Source organism: Lepidochelys olivacea, assembly GCF_965140295.1.
Source record: "Lepidochelys olivacea isolate rLepOli2 genome assembly, chromosome: 1".
In the NCBI taxonomy this organism is placed as follows: domain Eukaryota; kingdom Metazoa; phylum Chordata; order Testudines; family Cheloniidae; genus Lepidochelys; species Lepidochelys olivacea.
This window is the reverse complement of record NC_140411.1, coordinates 250,947,157-250,972,441: the sequence shown is the minus strand read 5'-3', so window position 1 is coordinate 250,972,441 and position 25,285 is coordinate 250,947,157. Positions and strand designations below refer to the sequence as shown.

At 41.4% G+C, this 25,285-nt stretch overlaps 1 protein-coding gene across 1 annotated transcript in view; it reads left to right on the top strand.

Annotated features, from left to right (window-relative positions):
- The window catches only part of KIAA1549, a 209,400-nt gene that overhangs the window by 131,759 nt on the left and 52,356 nt on the right, over positions 1-25,285 (top strand). Inside the window, exons 7-10 of the mRNA XM_084643183.1 lie at positions 1,407-1,466; positions 4,216-4,361; positions 14,874-15,051; positions 19,814-19,998. Of these exons, the coding sequence (XP_084499309.1) occupies positions 1,407-1,466; positions 4,216-4,361; positions 14,874-15,051; positions 19,814-19,998 (569 nt within the window). The remainder of the gene's footprint in view (positions 1-1,406; positions 1,467-4,215; positions 4,362-14,873; positions 15,052-19,813; positions 19,999-25,285) is intronic.

The window sequence follows — 25,285 nt, the reverse complement described above, 5'->3', positions numbered from 1 at the left end:
ACAGAACTGGAAGTCAGGGTACCTTGATTTTTGGTTTTGACTCGCCTTGTGACCTTAGGCCAAGTCAGTTTAATTTTGTGTGCCTCACTCTCCCCATCCTTAAAATGTGTTTTAAACAAGTTATCTTTGTTAAGCACTTTAAGAACTTTGGATGATTCAGGGAAAACTTTGACAAAACTATGCCTTCTCCCCCCACCCCCACCCCCATTCCTTTCATGAAGTTTCAATCTCTTTTCAGGAAAACTAGTCCCAGCCTCTGTCTTTATCTATTCATCAGTGCCTCTTTACTTTGCTCCAGTGGGAATCTGGGGTGAAATCCTGGTCCCACAGGCATTGATGGGAGTTTTTTCATTAACTTCAGTGAGGCCTGGATTTTACCTCTGAAGCTTAGCGTTTCCAGGAGGCTGGTCATTTTGACAAAACTTGGGCTATTGAACAAAATAAAACCATAATGCCATGGGATTTGTCATGGAATTCATTTATGATTTTCATAAATCCAGTTTGAGCTTCACAATGGTTAATGCATATTTTATTTTATTATGGCTTGGAATACAAAATAGGTACATTCAATTTTCTCTTTTATACTTAAGTCTTAACTTTTCTACCTAGTTGCAGTCACAAAGAATTAGATGCTTTCTTCCTCAAAAAGCCATGAATGACTCACCTAGAGTGGCGGTTCTCAAACAGTGGGTCCCGACCCCATTTTAATGGGGTTGCCAGGGCTGGTGTTAGACTTCTTGAGGCCAGGGCTGAAGCCAAAGTCCAAGCCCCACCACCAAGGGCTGAAGCTGAAGCCCAAGGGCTTCTTCATCCTTGGGTGGCAGGGGTCAGGCTTTGGCTTCAGCCCCAGGCGGCAGGGCTCAGGTTACAACCTCCCAGCCCAGAGCGAAGCCCTCAAGCTTTGGCCCCTCCCCAGGGTGGCAGGGCCTTGGCTTTGACCCCCACACCGTACAGGGTGGTGGGGCTCAGGCTTCGGGCCCTCTTCCCAGGGTCATGTAATAGTTTTTGTTGTCAGAAGGGGGTTGCAGTGCAATGAAGTTTGAGAAACCCTGACCTAGGGTCATCCAGTGTACAGCCTGATCTTAGCAAACAAAAATCTCATCTTACATTAAAGACAAATTAGCCAAACAGGCTTTGCTTAATATTTCTAGAAGCAAAGCTGTCGGGGTGGTATGTTAAATATTTCAGGTAATTAATCTGACCACTTTAGTCAGATGCTTTACGTTCAGACGTATGAACCAGAAAATATATATCAAGAGCAATGTCTTTCTGTCACTTATGTATAGCACTAAGAGTTATATCAGCAAATAAGATGTTCACTGACTTAATGTGAATTATGAAACAGCCTCTTTTCTTGTTTTTGTGCTGTTGAGTATACAGTTCTTACAGATGTTTTTTCCCCCCAGCCTTTCATTACCCTCAACTCAATGTGTCTCAATTGATGAAATCTTCTTGGGTGAGAACAGGTATGTAGACTATATAAGGGTAGATAGCTGTGAGACCATTTTTGTTAGCCGGGTCCTAGATAACACATTAATAACTTTTGAGATTGCTTACGGTTTGAGGTAATAACTATATTTAGGTCTGAATAAACTCCAAAGCAAAAGAATGAATAACCTGGAACTGCTGGGAAATGCACTTGTGTAGAATGAACTATTGCAATTCCTTGTTTATTGGCTCAAAAATTGTTTTATATTTAGAATGCAGTTTATTCAAAGTGCAGTAACACAGCTCCGGTGTGCAGAGGGTGCTGTATACACTAACTGCCATTTAAGTTGGACATTGCTTTATTTTATTTTTTTTAAGCTATGTTTTTTTTTTAAACTTTTAACACTTGATTTATTCATGGCACCTTTCACCAAAGCACACACGGCTATGCAACAGAATACAAATAGATGCCATACAATTTAAACCGTTTTAGGGACTGTAATGATGCAGCTCCATCCTATTTTGTTTTTCCCCCCAAATTAATTTCCTGCAAATTGCTCTCATCCAAGTCAGCTGACCTAATTTGCCCTGAATATAATCATAAAACAGTGAAAGTTAGTGCTTTCTGTAACTATGTCCTTCTGGTGTGGAATACACTTGCTGCTATTATTTGTAATTCTCAATCTATATGAATTTAAAAGAAGGTGAAAAAATTATATTGTCAAGTTTCCTGCATTTAATTGTTCTTGATCACTGATCATTTATATTGCTGTTTAATTCTGAGATACTTCATTTGTGATTAGAGCCAGTTGAAAGATACCACTTATTTTGTGTGGAAAATTTCTTTTTGGCGGGCGAGGGGGAGAGAGTATCTAAAACTTCCTATGACTTTTTTTTTCCCCCAATGGAGAAACTAGAACAAAAAGCTTAAAAAAAAAAAAAAAGCATTTGAAAATCATTTAGGCTTAAAAAGAATTCAAAACTGAAACACAAACATTTGTACTGAAAACCAAATTAAAAAATGAGAATTTTAGCCAAAAATATATAAACTTTTCTGAAAACTGAATTTTTTGGTCAGACTCTTCTGAGCTTTTGATCCATTTTTTCAACCAAGAAAAAACTAAAATGTGACCAAAATGAAAATTTTGTATGAAAATTTTCATCCAAAAAATGTTTCAACCAGCTCTGTTGTGAAGGATATTTTTGATAAATTAATTTCTGTTGCTGAGAGTGTCAGTCCAGCATCCTCCTATGATAGAAATTTCACAAGCAGGTAAATTCTTTTCCATGCACCTGTGATTGAGAAGTACACTAGGGTAGTGCTAGTCACAGAGTCAGCTGCTTTTCTATACATTCATGGACCGCTAAAGGACCAGGCTATTACTGTTTCACCAGCCAGTGAAAGAGCTGCTCCAGCTTTGGGACTGATCAAAAACTAACACTCTTTTATGTGGCTGAGTCAGTTTCCATTAGTCAGTCAAATCATGGGGGTGGAACAAGTGATGGAAGCCATCTTAGAAAGTGGGAGAGTGAAGCAGTGGTTCCTCTGACCCTGAAGGGAGCAAGAGATGCTCCTGGAATGTGGCCCACACCAAGAAAGGAGCTTTCCTGTAGAGAGGCAGAAAGAGAGGAGATGCTGAGAAAAGAGCAGGAGGAGGGGGCGGAGGGGAGGCTGAGTTAAGGAACCTCGCATCTTTGTGTATGTGAGATCAGGGGATGGGGGTGTTCAGTAAGAAAAGGCCAAGGAAAAGCAGCCTGAAATGGGAATGCTGCGAGGAAGTCTCTGGGGAACACAGTTATGGCTAGAGGCTGCCACAGTGGCGGTTCGGGGCCTGGGGAAGGAAGTCTCAGCTAAAGGACTGTAGCAGGTGCGGGCTTGGAATTCCAGCCTGCTGGAGACCAGATTCAAAAGGGTGAGGTCCAAAGTAGAAAGGCAGCTGCCCAGCATGGACAAGCCCTAAAGACTTTAGAACCTGTGGGTTCCTTTCAGGGGAGTGCATGGGCCCATAGAGGTTAGAACCTGTCTGAACCAAAAAAGGGCTTCTGTGCCCAGTAACTACTGATGGAATTGCTAAATGTGGTATGCATTAATGACGATGATTAGTGTAACCCCTTTAACTGAACTGCCGTGGTGGCTCTAATGGTTGGAGTGTCTACAGCACTTGCCTCCTGGGTTGTCCAAGCCACTCGTGCTAACCAGTTTCTGTGCACCACTGCTCTCATAGGCTTAGGCTCGGGGCTGTCTGAAACAGGTGACGATACACTCTTCTCCTTTCTGTTTCCTACCTGTTCTGCTATTTCTGTCCTATTTTTATCTTCCTGTTTATATCCCCTATCCCTGCCTACCCCTGACTCTGTGACTGGTGAACTCAAAGTATGGTTAACATTGAAAGCAGGTAAATCGGAATTGGTTATAACTTTTTGAATTCTTTACTCTCTGCTGCTTGTGTTTTGATATATATCATTATATATATTTTTTCATATATTTAGCTTTTTTGGAGGCAGGGCTGTCCCATGACTGCATTTGTTCTGGACCAGTCTAGCCCCTGTGAAGTTCCAGGAATCACCTCAGCGGTTTTTTCTTTTAATACCCCTTCTTCCAAGGTCTTGCATTGCAACTTGCAATCTCCCGCTGAGCTGGGAGGGATTCCTGTATGAATATTTCAATGCTATGCCAGCAGAGGGCTCTAGAGAATGATTCAAGGCCTGCAATTGAAGTTGCATAAAAGACACTAATGCTTCTTACTAATTTGTTTGTTCTTGGGTTGATTTTTTTTTTTAATGTAGTTCTCTTGGGTGTTGTCAACCAGCGAATTCAGGAGGAAGTGTTTCAGGCTGGGATGGAGCGGAAATTGGCTCAGCTGTTAAATGAGGCTTTGACCGGAGGGCGAATATGGAAACGAGCCACGTTTGCCGGCAGCAACGTTGTGCAGGTACTAATAGGTCAGAGGCTGGACCTGTGCTTGTGTGTGTGTATGTGTAAAGGGGAATAAACTGTTCAAACAGTAAATAATACCTAGCACTTGAAGGAAGAAGAGATGAAATGAAAGCCTCTAGTCCAGCTGCCATATGTGACTGATGCATAAATCATGTTGTGCAACTAACATTCTTTTAGCTGCCCTGCTGCCTTTTGAACTAATGACTGTGATAACAGTGAAAACAATGGGAGTGTTAAATGGTTATAAAGTAAGTATTGTGATTTTAAAAACAATCCTCAGAAACAGCTCTTAAAAGCAGCCTATTTTAAGAACTGACTGAGTTCCTGATTTAGTTGAGGTGTCTTGCAAAGAGAGGGACAAAGCTTTTATGGATCAAAGGCTGCCCCCTCCTTTGGGGGGGGCCATACAGCTCTTAAAACGCTTCTAGGTACTCTGTTGTGTTTTGTAACAGTATATAAATATGAAATAGGATAATGCGTCTGAGTGCTGGCTGGCACTTATGCTATGCAGCTAAGGGATCTTGTCAAACAAAATAACATATTACACTTTTTAACTGCCTGTTTGGTCTGATATTCTCAGTCATAGAAGTTGTAGTGAAAGAAGAATTAACTGCACCAGCACCATGTTTGGCATCCATAACAGCCCCTCCCATGCTGTGATGTCTGGGTGTTGGTGGTTCTCAGACTGTACCTTCATTGTGGCTGGTGGTGTTCATGTGGGTGAAAGCCACCTTTTGGCTGCAAAGGTTTGAAAACTTAACCTTTCCTTAGATTTCTGGCTGTCACAGATGGTCCTTTATCAGCCAGATCAACAAACTGAAACCCAGTCTACCTTTTTAATGGGAAAGTTGTTTAAAAATAACTTTGCCAGCTAATCCATCAACAGTTGACCTAAGAGTTGCCATCCAGGCAGTTCAGACCTGTCATCTTCCTTCAGTATAACCCTGCAGTGTCCCCTCCTGTTTTAATTTCCAGATGTTTGAGGGGTTTGGGGCTCAAAGAAGCATCTGTTCTATGAGTAGTTTGTATTTTATTTCTTTTGCGCCGCTATGATTCACTGTGAATACAGAGCCCTGTTTCAGATTTTTTATTCTCCCCATTGCACATGTTTATCCCTCTGCCTCTTGAAATAAAATAAACCTTATGTCTTACCCACAAAGATGCGATCATATTGAAAATACATACAGTTAGGCTGCATGGAAAAAGTTACTGTTTTATCCTTTAGGTAATAAACCGCCAGTTCTGCGTTTTTACATGCACAGGTTTTAAGAGAGATCCCTTTCTAGCGATGGTTTCAGAGCAACAGCCGTGTTAGTCTGTATTCGCAAAAAGAAAAGGAGTACTTGTGGCACCTTAGAGACTAACCAATTTATTTGTGCATAAGCTTTGGTGAGCTACAGCTCACTTCATCGGCTGTAGCTCACGAAAGCTTATGCTCAAATAAATTGGTTAGTCTCTGAGGTGCCACAAGTACTCCTTTTCTTTCTAGCGATAGCATTGTATTTCACTGGGAGAGAACACAGAGCTTTACTCCCAGAAGTGGCTGTACTTGTGCTGTATTCTATGGGCCAGGTCTTAGGCCTGGTCTACACTTAAAAATTAGATCAACCTAGCTACGTTGCTTAGGGCCAGCGGCCCTGGAGTAATTTGTCTAGTGGGGGTGCTGAGGGCAATTGAATCAAGCTGTAAACCCTGTAGATCATGGAAACCACTTCAGTCCACAGGGTGCAGCAGCAGCACCCATAGTTCCAGCACCTGTGCTTAGGGCTGTGAAAAATTTTGTGTCCTGAGTGTTGTAAGTTAGGTTGACCTAACCCTGGTGTAGATATAGCTAGGCCAATGGAAGAATTCTTTGGTTGACCTAGCTACCACCTCTCGGAGAGGTGGATTATCTACACTGATGGAAAAACCCCTCCACTGATGTAGGAAGCATCTGCCCTAAGGCCCTATTGCAGACATGGCCTTAGTCACCAATAACTGTTCCTTTTTACTGCTTCATTGGTACAAAGGAGCTATCAAGCTTCCTTAACTGGGCAGCAGCTGAGGATTCCCCCAGTGGAGAGGCAGTACAACCTAGTACTGCACCCCATAACCTTTGCTTAATTCCCTAGGGATACCAGCCTTTCATCACTCCTTTTTACCAAACTATACCATACTCTCCCAGCACAACACAGCACTACACCAAACCGCCATAGCTAATTGTGTTAGGTGAGGGTAATTTGGTGAATGGGTGTATGGAGAAGAGATGGTTGAAGGGGGAAGAGTTCAGGTTGTGGTGTATGGTAGTTGTGATAATGTTAAGACACATGCCTGTAGATAAAGGAGGAGAGGGTATATATTGCCAAGTGGCTTAACTTCTCATATCCTTGCTTTTGTGGGCTAATGTCAGGTATGCAGTGTATGTAGCAACCCTATCCTCTTCACAGTGAAGTTTTGTGTGCTTTATGTATAATACTACCAACAGTCCTTTTGGCGCATAAGTGACTCCTGTGATCTGGTACATGGAGTCCCTTGTGCTTGTGTTGGCTGACAATTACCTACTTTATCTCCGGGATCAAGTTATTAGCTATCAGAAAGTGACCACACGTTTGCAATTTTTCTTTTTTACGCTCCATTGTTTGCCAGTGCCCACTTAGAAGACAACAGGGAAGAATCTTGTGCCCCCACAAACACAACCCTTCATGTGTCTTCACCCACGTTTGAATTTACAATCCTAGGGTGAGCATGGAGTTACAGTGTCTGTACTACGTGACTGAAAATTCTGGAGCACTTACTTTTAGCTTGCATGTAACTGAGTGTAAACGTGAACATAAACGTTTCTCTCCCTACCTGCAGTATTTTTTCTTCTATAGGCAAAAGAGTAACTAGTACAGTGCACTATTTACAATCTGCAACTCGTCGCCTAAACAGGACTTGTGTTCTTCCCTCCCCAGCCCTCAGAACCACATGTTAGACTGTGAAACTTTGCAGTGTTCCCACCAAAAGTGATGAAGTTCTTTTCAGTTGGGCTGCCCTTTGCAGATAGGTAGTTAATGTAGTAATAGGGTAACCTTGACTTTTGGGGGATCAGCAGCTGTTTTATTAAGGGGGTAACCATCTTTTCATAAGAACTGTTATTCTCTCAGTGTTCGGGACATAGAACTACTGCACATGCTCCTTGTCCTGCCTCTTGCAGCCACTCGCTAACAGGATCTGCTAGAGCAGCAGAGTTTTAGTGTGTACAGTGGTGCTATTTGGGGGAGGTTTAGGCTGGATATCAGGAAAAACTTTTTCACTAGGAGGGTGGTGAAGCACTGGGTTACCTAGGGAGGTGGTGGAATCTCCTTCCTTAGAAGTTTTTAAGGTCAGGCTTGACAAAGCCCTGGCTGGGATGATTTAGTTGGGGCTTGGTCCTGCTTTGAGCAGGGGGTTGGACTAGATGACCTCCTGAGGTCCCTTCCAACCCTGATATTCTATGATTCTATGGGTTTGGCCTCTAATTATTGAGGGTGAGGTAGCAGAAGTGTAGGTTTGAGCCCAGATTCCTGACCCCAATAAAGCTACTCTGCACCATTATATGAGGATTCTTTTGGTGTAAGGGACTCCAGGTGGTGCAGAGCTAGTCCTGTGCCATCATGCCCAGCCCTGGCATAGTGTGACACATGTCTGAGACCAGGGTGGGTGGCTGGAGTGTTGTGGCATTTCAGTGGTCCATTGGCTGCACAATAGCTCCTTGGAGCCTGTTACAAATTGTTGTAACATAGAACATCACCTCTCCCACCTCAGCAGGGGATAGGAGGCATAGAAATCAATTCTCAACCGCAATAAACCTTTTAATTTTGCTGCAGCAGATTCTGCAGGTTTCTCTGAACAAGATTGTGAACTGGTTTGGAGAAGTGTGTGTGTGTGTGCGCGCGTGCATCCAGAGGACACCATGACACAAATAACAAAATTTCCAGTCTATGCATGTTATTTTCAACCTTTCTCTTATACTGCAGGCTAGCAGCATGTGGTGCATGATGTAATGCCTTTTCTGATAGCTCTGTTCTAATACCAACCCACAATGAAGTGAAATAAGGGCGCAGACTGCCAGTTGTACCAAACTGTGTGTTGTTTTAGTTAAAAGGACATTTGTCCACTGGAGACTAAACTGAGACCACACATTCATGTCACTTGTGACAAGCCAGTTTAGAACTAAGGTTTCCTGAAGTGAAAGGTACTTTGTATTAAATCACGACACCACTGAGCGCTGTGAAAATTGAAGAGCTTGTTCAATTGAAAACAATTGAAAAGGAGGCAATTGTTGATAAATGCTATCACAGTAATTGTTTTCCTTTCCTATGCTGTGAAAGTAGAACTGGCACCGTGGTGGGGGGCACATTTTTTTCCTTAATAAATATGTTTATTGAAAATCATAACTGGGTAAAATCACTTCTTTAAATCTAAACGCTTTTGAACCTTTCATAAAAATAAGAGGTTTGGACTGACGGTACCCAAAGGGCTCATCTTTTCTTTTCCCATTCTCTCATCTGCATTGCTCATAGGGTGGCACGCTCTGTTAGATAAACACCTAAAGCCATAGCTACACACAGGATTTACAGCCTTACAGTTGCTTATTATACACAACACAATCCCATCTATGTTTGTGTGTTCGTTCAAATGTTTCACAGAGAATTTCACCTTTTATAGCTTCTTCTTGCAAATGCAAGGCATACTCTGTAGGTTACATTACATCATGCAGACTTAAAGGCACTTGACATTTTTATGAGTAGTCTGTCATGTCAGCTCTTATGCACTTTTATGAGGAATGAGGCTGTTAAGTACTGTTTTAAAAAAACACCACCAGAAGCTCATATTAAAATAATACTTAATTTATGTTAGATGGAAATTATCTATATTCCTTTTGAATGGTGTAGAGAACAAAAAGGTGAATCCTAGAAAAGAATGGCAATTAAGGTTGTGGCACAACGTGACGAAAGCAGTGAAGCAGTGAAGTTCTCAGTTAAAGGAAAACTACAGAAATTAAATAACTCATATGGCTAATATTTAGTTATCTAAGAATCTATATGAGAAAATAATTATTATATAAGTGTGGTAACAACCTTGATATCAAAGGGGGGTTCAGCTTTTCACTGAGAGCAGTGTCTTCTTTTGTATGATCAGTGTACCCTTCCCAAATTGACAGCACATAATCTGTTAGTAAAGATTGAGGTTATTTGGGATTTTTATTATTTTTAAATGGAAACTTTAAGAATTTCCACTGTCTGACCTTTTTGTTGGAATTCTTTTGTTAACTTTTGCTACTCCAGCAGCTGCCCTAGCTGGTGAACCACCTGTTAGTTTGCTGGGGGCACGTCTAAACTTACTGGGGATTGACGATGCTGCGATCGATGCGCCAGAGGTCGATTTAGCCAGTCTAGTGAAGATCCGCTAAATCGACCACAGATCGCTCTCCTATCGACTCCGGTACTCCGCCAGAATGAGAAGTGTAAGGTAAGTCGACGGGAGAGCATCTCCTGTCGATGCAGCACAGTGTAGACCCCGCAGTAAGTCGACCTAAGCTACCTTGTCTCCAGCTACATTATTCACAAAGCTGGAGTTGCATAACTTCTGTCAAATTACCCCCGTAGTGTAGACAAGGCCTGGTTTGATGAACCAGAGGTAGTTCACCAGACCTGTACTGGCAGCAGAGAGCTTGAGGGACCCATCCAGCACATGAGGGTGTTCCTGGCAGTGGTGTTTGGGGTGGATCTCTGAAGGGAACTGTAGTGTTTCCATGTACTTTAGGCTTCCAGTAATGTCCTCAGATAGAGATTAAGTCCTCAGGCTCCCCTCTGCCTATGGCTGTTGGACAAACCCGTTTTGTTGTGGCAAACCAGATTTCCAGCTAGCAAAATAGAGGTGGTTTGCTGGCTGGGATAGCTGCTACAGGGACAGACCTTGTAGCTGGCGCCTCATATAGATTTAGTTACTAGTCCCTCCCAACATGACAATTGCAGAATCAGAGCCTAAATGCCACATTGGATGAATCCTTGATATTAGTCACAAATACTGTGACATGTAGACCCAGCAAGATTGCTTAAGGACACAGCTGCCATCATTAAAGCTGCACCAGTGTATTTCCTGGTTTTGCAGGTTTATGCAACATCTTACTCAAACCTAAGGTAGACTTTGTGTGTGTGTGTGTGTGTTGCTCATTGAACATATGGTTCATGCTGTAATGTCTGCTAAGTAATCCAGACCCTGGCATAGCTTGACTTAATTGCATTAATGTTTAAATCCTATTTTTGATAGAGCAGAATCTCTTTTTGTTCTTTTTTCCTGTGGGATGTACATATTTCTCAAAAAGAAGTAATCCTGCTGTTTACTAATAAATTGGCAACTGATTATAGGATCTTTTGGCTTACTGACACAGTGCAAATGCTTTCTGAGTTGCTCCACTACGTAGATTTTCCTACTGTAATTTATGGACTGGAATTGGTTACCAAGGCAACACTATTCACTGACCTATGGTACTCCTTTGGAAACATTTTTTTAAATTAATTTTTACTGACACTGCAACATAGTTAAGCTTTTAGTCTGTAGAGGTTAAAGCACATGTCTAATATTAACAGAAAAGATGTGATTTATGCAAGCAGAAACGGAGTGAATTGCACTGACGAGGGGTTTTTTTGGTTTTGTTTTTTAAGGATTGAAATTCTTGCTTTTTTCATATGCTTCCTCTTCCTTCTCCTCCACCCTCAAAGCACAGATATAAAATACTGGCTCTTGCTTCTTAACACATGGAAGGCATCTCCATTTGATGGGAAAACTGGATTTCTGTGCATTTGTGCTGTCTTTAGCACCTTAAAGCACTTTATAAATTATAAAACAAAAATAATATGAAATTGTACAGAAGACCTCACTGGGAAAATAGTATGAGACCTACTACACGTAAACTTTATATATATATAATACACACTGTGGTCTATGTCTTGTACTATGAAATATATCTAAAATAATACTTTAGATGTAAACTGCTATGTAAGTGTAGAGAAATCCAGAGTTTTGCAAAAGTGGGTGTTAATTACCCCATTTTACAGATGTTGACTTGATAAAGTGTGCGGATGACCCAAAAATTGAGGGTGTGGTATATAATGAAGAGGATGGGTCACTGATTCAGAGCAAACTAGATTACTTTCTAAACTGGGCATAAGCACCAATATGTGTTTATGGCTAAATTTAAGTGTATACATCTGGAAACAAAGTATGTAGGCCATACTTAGGGATGGGCATCTCTATCCTGGGAAGATTTGGGGTTATGGTGGATAATCTAGCTGAACATGAGCTCCTAGTGCAGTGGTTCTCAACCTATTTATCATTGTGGGCCACATATGCAGCCCACAAAGTGTTACCTGGGCCACAGGTTGAGAACCACAGTGCCACCTCCCCCCACAAACCCCTATACCCAGTGCCCTCTGCCCAGAGCCCCCTCCACAGAGTGGGGCCAGAAGCAGAGAGCTGGGCAGGGACTCTGACCCTGGACCCCATCATGTGGGATCAGGCGGCGGCCCGGACCCCATCATGTGGGATCAGGCGGCGGCCCAGACCCCGGTGGCAGCCTGCAGCCGCTGGCAGCCCAGAGCCCACAGGGGAACCCGGCGCCCGGGGCCTTTAGCACACAGCCCTGTAAGTCATTATATTAAAATTTTGTACCATTATTTGCAAGCAACAGCTGGTGCAGGGTGGAAATTTGTCCTGTGGGTGACTTCCCAGCTAGGGTGTCCCTTGGCTCAGTGGATGGGATTACCCCTGCCGCTGACTGTCTGGGAGCAGCCGTGGAGGGACATGTTCCTGACTGGGCAGCTGCAACAGGCCAGGTGGGGAGGAGCCCTCTCCCCCTCCTGTGCAATCTCTGCTACAGGGCTCTAGTGCCTTCCACAGCAGTGATCCTCTCTGGCCTGGACAGCATTCTGGTGTTGAGCCCCACATGGGACTCCTACTGCACTGAGCTGGGCTTGGAGCAACCCGCCATAGTCACTACCGCCAGCTGGAGGTCAGTGCCCGCTCACCCATGCACAGAGACAGCAGCTGGGCAGCCTGCTCTGCTTCCACCTCAGATGAGCTCCAGGTGAGAGGCGCCCAGGGCACAGAGCTGCTGTGTGCCACACGCCAGGCTCGCTGCCCCCTGGACTGCAGCGCAGTGGCCCGGAGGAGGATATACTGCTGACCATGAGCTGTTTCGTTGGCCCAGCTCAGGCAAGGCTTAAAGTAGGCAGAGTCGCACGGGGTCACAGTCCTGGCAAAAAAGAATTAAAAGTGGAATCGGGTCACAAAGGGGTGCACTTTTAAGTGCTGCCCTACCAACTGCATGAACATTTATTTCAGCTGGAATTATCAAAGAGCCACCCCCACCATACATTCTTTTTCCAGGTTAATCCCCCCCCCCCCTCACCCTTCCAGTGTTATATATCATGGGCAATGACATTTTATATTGTGTGGTTGCAGCCCACGTAACACATAGAGAACTGCATATGCAGCTCACAGTGGTAAATAGGTTGAGAACCACTGAGTTATAGACAGCTCCTCAGCTGGCAGAAGGGTTGAAGGAGAGTGGGAGGGTGAGATCCTCCCATCTTTTTCCAATCTTTGTACTGAAAAGAAATTTGTCTTGTTTGTGTGTCAGTGTGTGAAATCTAAAGTGTATATTCATGATATAATTGCATCAGAGTCCAATAACACTGTTACGATAAAGGATCTGTCAATTATTTCATCATAAACTTGATGTTCTGAGATGGAATGTTACAGCTAATACAACTGGTGTGAACTGGAATATTGCACTGCACTCCCTAATAACAATTTGAGTGTTGGAAACTGGGGAGGGGAGAGTAGTTGGCTTTGCTTTCATAAGCCCTGATCCTGCAAACACTGATGCATGTGCTTAACTTTAAACATGTGCACAAATGGTTGGAGGAATGGGACTCGAAATCATCAGTTGAATGAATTCCTTATTAGAAGATAATTCTGTGAGAGAACAATACCATTGCCCTACTGTTATGATTCTTTCCATATCGCATTACCTTGGTTCAGCCTTCCATAGAATCATTCCCAGCATTTATTTCACCTACTTTTAAACTGAATGCACCATATAAATGGTTAATCTAAAAACGGTTAAAGTGTATTAGATTTAATTTTACAAGAACAGAGTATTGAGGGTTCTCATCTACAATTTAAATGTTCATTCATGAGAAGGTGTCTACAGGGCTGCCTCAGAGAACACATATTTTTGATTAATGGCATTAAAGTTGCACTGAAGGAATGGCTTCTTAGTGTGTCTTGTAAATTCTTGGCTTCTTGTAGGAAGGTTCGGTGCTCTAGTTGTGAACAAGCAAAATGATTCATTTGGAGCAAATAGAAAGCCTTCCTATACATATGGGTAACATCAACACAGTTTGGGTCTAAGTCAAGTAAATGAAGTCAAAAACAATAAAGTGAAGCCAAAATAGGTGCTTTGGGAAGGGCAAGTGAAATCAAACCATAAGGGAAATCAAACCCACGAACTCATAAAGTATTACAAATTCCTGACATCACTTTCCAACTGCATGGTAAAATTTAGCTGGGAATTAACTTCTTTATTTGGCACAAATCTGAATCGCTAGAAGTCACTCCTACTCCCATCCCACACCCAGAAATCTGTGTTACAGCGATACCAAAGTTGTTCAAGCCAAGAACTTCAGCTTTGTGCTTGAGCGGTTGTGTTTTGCAAAGGGTTAGTTCACCGTAAATAATTGCCTCCTCAGCCACCAGGCAGTCATGTCTATAGATTTTTCCCTTTCCTGCAGCACTTGAATGTTGGCCTGTGTAATTAAGGGCACTGATTTAACACTGCATTGATGTAATCATCCACTGGAATAGATGGAGTTTTCTCTTAATAATGAATTGTGATTATTATTCCGTTATTATTACTTATGAGGTGATGTCTTGAGTTTTACTTTGGGAGCAAATTATTATGGATTAATGATAAACACCTAACAGTCAGTTTTTGATGTCCTCACTTCCTCAGTATTAACTAGAGTGCTGCTAAAATCAGGGATATTTGCATGCTTAGAAGTAGTGTAGAATTAGGTCTTATATTGTCTCTTTAGTACTCTCACAGTCTTGGAGTTGTTTACACAACATGTCTTTCTGCTGGGTTTCTCTGTATACTGTCCATTTCCAGGTTTCGCAGTGAGCATTTAGTGGGGTACCATGTGTTCTGGCGTGCCTGGTCTGATGGATATTAAGATTTCACCTTAGCGGCAACATGTTTTCTCACCGTGATCTAATTTGGGGCCTTTTGCTCTTGCATCATCAGGGGTTAGTGACAGTGGCAATTCAAAGAGAAGCACTGATTCTCCCTAGGTAAAGCTGTTCTCATTGCCTTTCTTTTTGAGTGCAAACCCATAAGCATAGAAGTGTGTGAGGAAAGGGTTAAAAGATGAAATATGGGAGAACCTTGGAGGAAAAAAAAATTTTATTTGAAGTTTAAAACATTCCTGTATCTCTTCAGATTGTCAATGTGTCACGGCTAGTGGGTGCTGATAACCCTGTAGAACTGATCTATTTTGTGGAAGATCAAACTGGAGAGAGGCTCAGCGCTGTAAAGTCTTCAGATCTGATTAACAGAGTTGACATCCAGAGAGCCGCTATCATTCTTGGATACCGCATTCAAGGCGCAGTTGCACAACGTAAGTCCCACCAACTCTGCATCACTGTACCACTGAAAAGAAAGGAGAAACATGACCCTAGTTATGGAAATCTGGAGACTTGCCCAAAGCAAACTGTAATACGTATTATATCATGTCTGTAATGCATTAGAACTGTCTGTGCGATGCCTGTTCTGTGTCCACCAGCCAGAAACGGGACTTTTGAGGCCCTTTGTGCTGCTCCAGCCCCTTTAAGCACCGTGAAGGAGCTGGAGCAGGGGTGAGGCTCTCACCCGTGAATTTACAAAAAATGGAGGGTAATGGGGAAAAAGTATACTTGTGGGATGGAATATTCCATCTATGTGAAATATGCAAGTCTACACAATTTAAATATTACTCTTTTTACAACTCCCTACCCCCCAAAAAAGCAAAAAAAGAAAGCCACTTTTTCCTTGTGAGTGAAAGATGCAGTTACTGTGGGGAAGGGGTTGTTTGGATCATAACAGCTGGGAGGCATAACTTGTGGCTTCTTTTCCTTGATTGAATGTCATAGATCTCATCTTTATTTACTGATCTATTAGTGATGTGTCTGTAGTTTGATCTTGTCATTACCTGTTAATAAGATTTCATTAACTAGATGTGCATGAACATTAGTATAGGAGATCCCTAGCATGCCAACTCAATGAGAGTTGTGAGGCGGGAATGTGAAATGGAAAATATTTACAGCCAAGTGAAGCTAAGGTGCCATATAAGAATTACTCTAAACTGTGCACCCTGGTGTGGGGGGAAGGTTTAAAATCTATAACATTTGTAATATAAACAATATAATATCTCTGACTAGATTTAAATCCATAATTAACTTCATTTTTTTTTCAGTGTAGGCAACACATAGAAACATAGGACACAGGACTGGAAGAGGTCTCCTGGATCATGCAGTCCAGTCACCTCCTATCTCAAGCAACCACGTCTCATAATCCAGTTCATAAATTTAGCAAACTCCATTTAAAACTAGTTAGGTTGTTTGCCCTGAGTACTCCTACTGGTACACAAGACTTTGCTGTATGTAGATGAGAAGTGAGTGACACGAAAGCACAAAGTCTTTTTGCTTTGGTAGCAATAGCTAGAATAGTCAGATATAATACAGCATATGTCTGATCTACAAAGTCACTTGCAGAAAGATTTTTATGGAAAAAATGTATATGCCCAGTGAGGTAGTTATTATGAAAATATTAATGATTGGTTCACGCATGATTTTAAAATATTATTTTCCCTCTAGTTTAGTAGTTTAGGTAGCTCAGTTACCTTTTAAGCTTATGCTCTATATTTACTAATGTAGTGTAATATTTGTTTGGGAAATATTCACGAAGTTGTAAGGATAAACCAGTATTGGGATGTTATTTAAGAACATAAGAACGGCCATACGGGGTCAAACCAAAGGTCCGTCTAGCCCCGTATGCTGTCTTCTGACAGTGGCCAATGCCAGGTGCCCCAGAGGGAATGAAGAGAACAGGTAATCATCAAGTGATCCATTCCCTGTCACCCATTCCCAGTTTCTGGCAAAGAGACTAGGGATATCATCCCTGTCCATCCTGGCTAATAACCATTGATGGACCTATCCTCTGTGAACTTATCTAGTTCTTTTTTTAACCCTGTTATAGTCTTGGCCTTCACAACATCTTCTGGCAAGGAGTTCTACAGATTGACTGTGTGTTATGTGAAAAAATACTTTCTTTTGTTTCTTTTAAACCTGCTGCCTATTCATTTCATTTGATGACCCCAAGCTCTTGTGTTATGAGACGGAGTAAATAACACTTCCTTATTTACTTTCTCCACATCGGTCATGATTTTATAGACCTCTATCATATCCCCCCCTTAGTAGTCTCTCTTACAAGCTGAAAAGTCCCAGTTTTATTAATCTCTCCTCATATGGAAGCCGTTCCACAGCCCTCATCATTTTTGTTGCCATTTTCTGAACCTTTTCCAATTCTAATATATGTTTTTTGAGATGAGGCAACCACATCTGCACGCAGTATTCAAGATGTGGGGGTACCATGGATTTATATAGAGGCAATATGATATGTTCTATCCTATTATCTATTCCTTTCTTAATTATTCTCAACATTTGGTTCACTTTTTTGACTGCTGCTGTACATTGAGTGGATGTTTTTAAAGAACTATCCACAAGGACTCCAAGATCTCTTCCTTGAGTGGTAACTGCTAATTTAGACCCCATCGTTTTATATGTATAGTTGGGATTATGTTTTCCAATGTGCATTACTTTGCATTTATCAACATTGTATTTAATCTGCCATTTTCTTGCCCAGTCAGCCAGTTTTTGTGAGATCCTTTTGTAGCTCTTCTCTGTCTGCTTGGGATTTAACTATCTTGAGTAGTTTTGTATCATCTGCAAATTTGCCCACCTCTCTGTTTACCTTTTTTTCCAGATCATTTATGAATATGTTGAATAGGACTGGGCCCTGTACAGACCACTGGGGAACACCATTACTTACCCTCTCCAGTCTGAAAACTGACCATTTATTCCTACCCTTTGTTTCCTATCTTTTAACCAGTTACCGATCCATGAGAGGATCTTTCCTCTTATCCCATGGCAGCTTACTTTGCTTAAGAGCCTTTGGTGAGGGACCTTGTCAAAGGCTTTCTGAAAGTCTGAGTACACTATATCTACTGGATCCCCCTTGTCTGCATGCTTGTTGCCCCCCTCGAAGAATTCTAGTAGATTGGCGAACCACGATTTTCGTTTACAAAAAACATGTTGACTCTTCCCCAATAAATTTGTTCTTTACTATAGTTCCAACCAGTTTGCCCAGTACTGAAGTCAGGTTTACTGGCCTGTAATTGCCAGGATTCTGGAGCCCTTTTTAAAAATTGGTGTCACATTAGCTATCGTCCAGTCATTTGGTACAGAAGCAGTTTTAAACAATCGGTTACAAACTACAGTTAGTAGTTCTGGAATTTCACATATGAGTTCCTTCAGAACTCTTGGATGAATACCATCTGGTCCTGGTGACTTATTACTGTTTATCAGTTTGTTCCAAAACTTGCTCTAATGTCACCTCAATCTGGGACAGTTCCTCAGATTTGTCACCTAAAAAAGAATGGCTCAGGTTTGGGAAACTCCCTCACATCCTCAACAGTGAAGACCGATGCAAAGAATTAATTAATGTAGTTCCTCTGCAATGGCCTTATCGTCCTGAGTGAGTCCTTTAGCATCTCAGTCATCCAGTGGCCCCACTGGTTGTTTAGCAGGCTTCCTGCTTCTGATGTACTTAAAAAAAAATTGCTATTACTTTTTGATTCTTTGGCTAGGCTGTTCTTCAAATTCTTTTTTGGCTTTTATGCTCCTTTCTATTTTCCTCACTAGCATTTAACTTCCACTTTTTAAAGCATGCCTTTTTGTCTCTCACTGCTTCTTTTACTTTGTTTTTTAGCCATGGGGGCATTTTTTTGATTTTCTTACTATGTTTTCTAATTTGGGGTATACATTTAAGTTGAGCCTCTATTATGGTGTCTTTAAAAAGTTTCTATGCAGCTTGCAGGGATTTCACTTTTGACACTGTACCTTTTAATTTATGCTTCACTATCTTCCTCATTTTTGTGTAGTCCCCATTTCTGAAGTAAAATGCGATGGTGTTGGGCTGCTATGGTGTTTTCCCGCTACAGGGAAGATGCTAATGGCTGTGTACATCCAAGTGTGTTTTTAAGTGTGTTCTCTTTTATCATTTTAAATGAAATTTCATTTCCAAATAATTAATTTTAAAAAGTTTGAAGATCATAAATCACAAATAAAAAGCATATATGTTATTTTTATGTTTTTGTCTCTCCTGTTGCTGTCAAAAGCCCACAGAAACCAAAGGAAAACTTAATAAACTGATAAAAACAGTGAAACCGACTATACTCCAAGTGGTATCAAATGTGCAAAGTAAACAAAAGGGAAAAAATCTGATAATTATTTTCCTCTAATCTCGTCCAGTTGTACCAACTAGAGTTACTTGTAAGAATAATACACAAAAATAAATTCACACAGAAATATTAATTTTAGTTTGAAAGTGCCCCTTTAAAAATTACAATTCTGACTGAAAATATTTTACCTGCTATTGTTTCAAGTAGTATCTATAATTACTGTAAATGAAATTGACTAGAATTAATTTTCTCTATTTCCAGTTTGTTTACTTTGTGCATAGTCAGTTTCCTTGTGTCCCCTTGTATAATTAGTTTCCTCCTTTGTTAGTAGGGATTTGCACATAATAACGGGAAAGAAAAACATTTAGTAAATAAACTGGGAAAATATGATTGCAGAACTCAGGGCTAGGTGTAATACTGTATGTGAAAATACTGTTTAACCTGTTTTTTGTAGGTGACTGGATTTCAAATTGACTGTGTCCCTTTTACAAAGTCAGTGTACAAGCAAGAATGCTAAAAGTTCTCCCACACTGTTCCATGTCAACTCAATTTATGGCTCCTCCTGAACAGAGAGGACTAATCATGTCAAAGGCTGTGATGGAAACCCATTTTCACTTGCAACTTAAGCACAGGTCTCCAGAATTGAAAGTAGGCTTTAAGACAATTGATCATTTGCTCCACACTTGTGTTTCCTGGCCAAGATGTACATTAAGTAATACGTTTATCACCTTGCCTATACGGCAGTCTGTTTCCTATAAATGTAGCTCTTTGCTAACAATTATGAGAGTATAGAAATGAATATCCCCTAAAGTGTCAACAGATAAAAAAAAAATATAACTGTATAAAATTCTTGTCTCCCCACTACCCCCTTCTAACTCCGCAGCTGTGGATAAAGTGAAAGAGTCATCGTCCGAGTCTCAGAATAACAATCTGTGGATTATTGTTGGTGTGGCAGTCCCAGTGGCTGTGGTGCTGCTTATCATTATTATTTTATACTGGAAGCTCTGCCGAACAGACAAGTTGGAGTTTCAGCCAGACACCGTGAGCAATATCCAGCAGCGACAGAAGGTAAAAGGGGATGGGAAGATGTGTTGGGAGTAGTTAAGGTAACCTGAGCACTTGTGAATGCAACAGTCTAGGAAATATATGGTGTCGTTAGAGGAGAAGGTGAGACGCACCATGGCAGAGGCTTCCTGCAATCTGGAAAAAAAAAAGTGGAACTGCTATGAATTACACAATAATATAAATCCCAAAAACTCAGTGGTTCCCATTGCTTTTCCTTTGCTTGTTGTATTATCTAATGCTGTGTCACACCCCTAGGATCTGTCTTCCCGTTGGGGAAACCTAGGTGACGAGGTTGAAAGAAACTTGCCTGCATCATTTTAATCCATCTTCTTACCTTTATTCCTTGTGAGAAAGATGCTGTATTATTCCTTCTAGATGCAAGAAATTCTCTAACTTTGTCTGGATCGTCTCTGTGTCTTTTGAATACCTCATAAGCCAAACTGTTCCACTGCCCAATTGTCCCATTAATTCCTGGAAGTCAAGACTTATCTTAAGGCTCCTTCGACATAGGCTATTACAAATTTACTAAGTGTTTTGCAAGTATATTGCAAAAAGCATGTATTTTGTCCTCTTAACTTTCTAACTTGCCTTTACAAGTAGATTTAGCTTCCGGAAATGGCAGCTAAAACCTTTTATCCCTCCCACCAATCATGTACAATTTGTCTTATCACAAATAACATAGTACATGCATATAATGAAATCTTATAACCTGGGCTGTGTAATGGGTCTGTTCTTGGACATTTTCGTTGCTGTGCAGTTCTGTATGGCTGTGTGTGTGTATGTATACAGAGATATGTGTGTGTGCTCTACTGAGTGGAATATATCAGACTTTGGTCATTTCAGTTCTCTGTGCTGACAGAACTCTTCCTTTAACTTCCTGGAGAGAGAATCTTTTGTTTTTTGGAGCTGATATACTGAGCTCACTCAATATTGATAGAAATATGCAGTTGGTTAACAACTTAAAGCTCTGTCTACATTGCAACCAGAGGTTTAATGTGTAGCTTTTGTAGATGTACCTGCACTATCTTTAATCTAGCTAGTTAACTACAAATAACAGTGATGCCCTGGTGCCACAAGCTTCAGTGCAGGTTGTATAATCCCACCTGGTCCCCCGGGTAGATACAGGCATTGGTAGGCATGAGGTAGCCTGTGCTGCAGTGTTCTCATCGCTATTTTTAGTGAACTACCTAAATTAAAGATAGCATGGGTGTGTCTACATGAGCTGAAGATTACACCCCTACTTGCAGCATAGATGTAGCCTGAGTATTCAGCCACAAATTTTTATGTGGTATGTGCAACATTTCCCTCCACAAGTTTATGTGGGGCAAGGCATTGTCTGGCCTTGCTGTGTTTCCCAGAAGTGGGGAAAGGTTTGGAAATGTAAAAAAAACAAAAAAGCAAAAACCCCCACCCAAAACAACCACTTTGCTTTGACTCAGTACTGATTCACAGGGAAGCGTGCTGCCTGGTGAATCGCAAACCTCACTTTCTCTGGAAGCCCAAAGTGGTTTTTGGAGGTATTCCACCCAAGCATTAAGCAAAGCAAACCATATGTCAACCCCAGTCCTGCACTGGGATCTTCTAGAGCAAACCCTTGCATCTGTGTGCTGCCCCCTGCAAGTGAGCAGGTCTCAACATGGGCTCTGGGGTCCCTGCTTAGTAGGTCCTGATGCAGGCCTGGGGCTTGAGATTGAACAAGATCAGAGCTTCGAGTATTATAGCTAAAGTCATGGAGGGCTAGGCCATGGATGGCTCACCAAAGGCTCTTACGTAAATTAAGTTGTCATGGGTAAGAGGGAAGATCCTTTCATGGATTGAGAACTGGTTAAAAGACAGGAAACAAAGGGTAGGAATAAATGGTAAATTTTCAGAATGGAGGCGGTAACTAGTGGTGTTCCCCAAGGGTCAGTCCTAGGACCAATCCTATTCAACTTATCCATAAATGATCTGGAGAAAGGGATAAACAGCAAGGTGGCAAAGTTTGCAGATGGTACTAAACTGCTCAAGATAGTTAAGAGCAAAGCAGACTGTGAAGAACTTCAGAAAGATCTCACAAAACTAAGTGATTGGGCAACAAAATGGCAAATGAAATTTCACGTGCATAAATGTAAAGCAATGCACATTGGAAAAAAATAACCCCAACTATACATATATTATGATGTGGGTTAATTTAACTACAACTAATCAGGAGAAAGATCTTGGAGTCATTGTGGATAGTTCTCTGAAGACGTCCACATACTGTGCGGTGGCGGTCAAAAAAGGAAATGGGATGTTCGGAATCATTAAAAAAGGGATAGAGAATAAGATGGAGAATATCTTATTGCCCTTTTATAAAGCCATGGTACGCCCACATCTTGAATCCTGTGTACAGATGTGGTCCCCTCATCTCAGAAAAGATATATATGGTATTAGAAAAGGTTCAGAAAAGGGCAACTAAAATGATTCGGGGTTTGGAACGGGTCCCATATGGGGAGAGATTAAAGAGGCTAGGACTTTTCAGCTTGGAAAAGAGGAGACTAAGAGGGGATATGATAGAGGTACATAAAATCATGAGTGGTGTGGAGAAAGTGAATAAGGAAAAGTTATGTTCTCATAATATAAGAACTAGGGGCCACCAAATGAAATTAATGGGTAGCAGGTTTAAAACAAATAAAAGGAAGTTCTTCTTCACTCAGCGCACAGTCAACCTGTGGAACTCCTTACCTGAGGAGGTTTTGAAGGCTAGGACTATAACAGGGTTTAAAAGAGAACTGGATAAATTCATGGAGGTTAAGTCCATTAATGGCTATTAGCCAGGATGGGTAAGGAATGGTGTCCCTAGCCTCTGTTCGTCAGAAAGTGGAGATGGATGGCAGGAGAGAGATCACTAGATCATTACCTGTTAGGTTCACTCCCTCTGGGGCACCTGGCATTGGCCACTGTCGGTAGACAGAATACTGGGCTGGATGGACCTTTGGTCTGACCCAGTATGGCCGTTCTTATGGTGAGGAATTTGATAGTGTATTTTTTATGCTAAACTGCCTAAAGCTGTATTTTCATAAAAAACACATTAGTACAAAGACAAAACTAGTATGGCATCCTCCTTTTTCTTTGTACTTACTGAACAAAACTGAGGAGGACATGGCAGTGTGTCTGAAATACTTGTTCGGGCTAAACTCTTGCTTTCTCTTGCCAGGGACATTAGTACAGTATTACTACAGTTATGTTCAGCGTACTGTCACCTCATGTTCAGTCAAACAGTTTCCTCTCTAAAAGTCTTGGAAAAGGTGAGAGAAGTAGAAAGTGGCTGCACTTTGTAAAGCAGCAAGAATAAATCAATAGCAGCTCCCACTTATCTTGCCATTGTAGATTCAGTTGCAGAATCAAGGTCAACAAGTGAAACCTTACATGAACTTTCATTTTACCCTGGCTGTGGTAATATTTAATTCAGCGTTTGATTGGAATAATACTTAATCCTGAATAGGAGTTGAAAATTAATTTGAGATTTGGCATGTAGTGAAGGATAATACTTTTGATAGGGTTGCGGGGGGTTGTTTTGTTTGGAGGAAGTGTTTAAAAATAAACTTAACAGTGATAAATAGTATTATTATTTATTTGTTAAGCACTGATAATATGCGAAGGTCTGTGCTATATAATAAATGAAGCAAGACACAGTCCCTTCCTCAAGAGGATTAAAATTGAAGTAGGTAGGCAATGATCAGCTATGAAGGCACTGGAGGGACTTAAAGGGTGGTTGATAATTTAGGTTAAATTAACCCCAATGTTGATGTCTTTGTGCAAGGCATCTCTGCAGTGAGGTGACTTTCACCACTAGCATGTATGAAAAGTGTCTATTAAATCTGTGTCCCAAGAGAGGAATCTGTAACCTCAGTGCACTCTTGTATCCTCCAAATCCTCCGTTTTCTTTTGTCTCAAGCAGAGATAAGAGAAGCAGTCTCTTTGACCCACAGACCAGAAACAGCTTAGGTAGTATCTACTTTGTTTTGGAAATATCTGGACTCTATACTCAGTTTGTCCTTTCCTTCGCTGTTTCCATTGTACTTTCCATTTTAGTCACTAGAAAGTCAAAAATCTTGAATTTTTTGTTCAAGTCTTGCTTCAGACTTGTCTAGAAAGCCTGCAAGATTACCCCGATAATACATTTTCTAATGCTTTGCTGAGCCTATATTAAATGTTGCACATGATCGGTCTTTAACTACTTACAGAATTTGTTCCCAGAAGAGCTTCCCAGTAGCGTTTTGCTCCTTTCCCCCCAGTGCTGAGCCATGGACAAAGGAAACGATCCTGCCCCTGTGCTGATCGTGAACAACAAATCTGATTCTTCCCAGCCCCATAGCACTAAAATTAGGCTTTACAAAGCTATATTACATTACATTTGGTGCAAGGGTTTAGATGAGAAACCAGTATCAAAACTAGAATTGTTTGGACCCTCCTTAAATTGGTAGATTATGAAGTAATCAGAGCAGTTCTGTTTATTACCTGTAAAGCCACTAGGTTAAGCACTATTTCTCTCCTTCTGATCATCCAAAAATTGATTAATGAAACCTGATCTGCTCTGGATGCCCATTTTACTTTGCTTGTCAATTTGCTTAAGCTGTTCAAGCTTCCAGCTGATAAAACCAAATTCTACACTATGGTTCCAAGGTGATTTCAGCTGTTGCCAATTATTCAGGAAAAAGTTCTTCTCTGACTGAAGGTAATCAGTATCACCCATAGAGGCGTCCTGGATAAGTATATTGATTTATTTACAAGATCTTGTAAGTTCTCTTACAACTATTTGGCACTTTGTATCCACTGGCTTTACAGCTATGGCTTTGACTGAACGGCATGTGCAATTCCTCCACCTTCACCAGAAGACCACATCTAAAAGTCCAGAGGTGACTTTCCACCTTTCAAGGCACCAGAACCAATTCTGTGCCTTGCTCTGCTCCATTTGTGCCCTCAGGTGCCTCAAAGGCAGCAGAGAAGGGCCACATCTCCCTTGATATGGATTTTGCCAGAGGGCATAGAACATACGCAACCCTGCCTGCAGTTCGCAACATGGGATATGTCAGGTTGGGGAAGGAGACATGGCCAGAGCACACTGTGTTTCTGCTGTTCCTAGCTAATGTGCAGTCCCTTGGGGGAACTGTTGCCAGCTGGCAGAGGTGCTTCTTTAATGTGCACCAAGGCTGATAGCTGGGACCAGGGGCACTTGAACAATTTGTATAGTGGGGGTGCTGAGAGCCATTGAAGCAAACTTTAAACCCTGGATATGATGGAACCCATTTCAAGCCCAGGGATGCAGCAA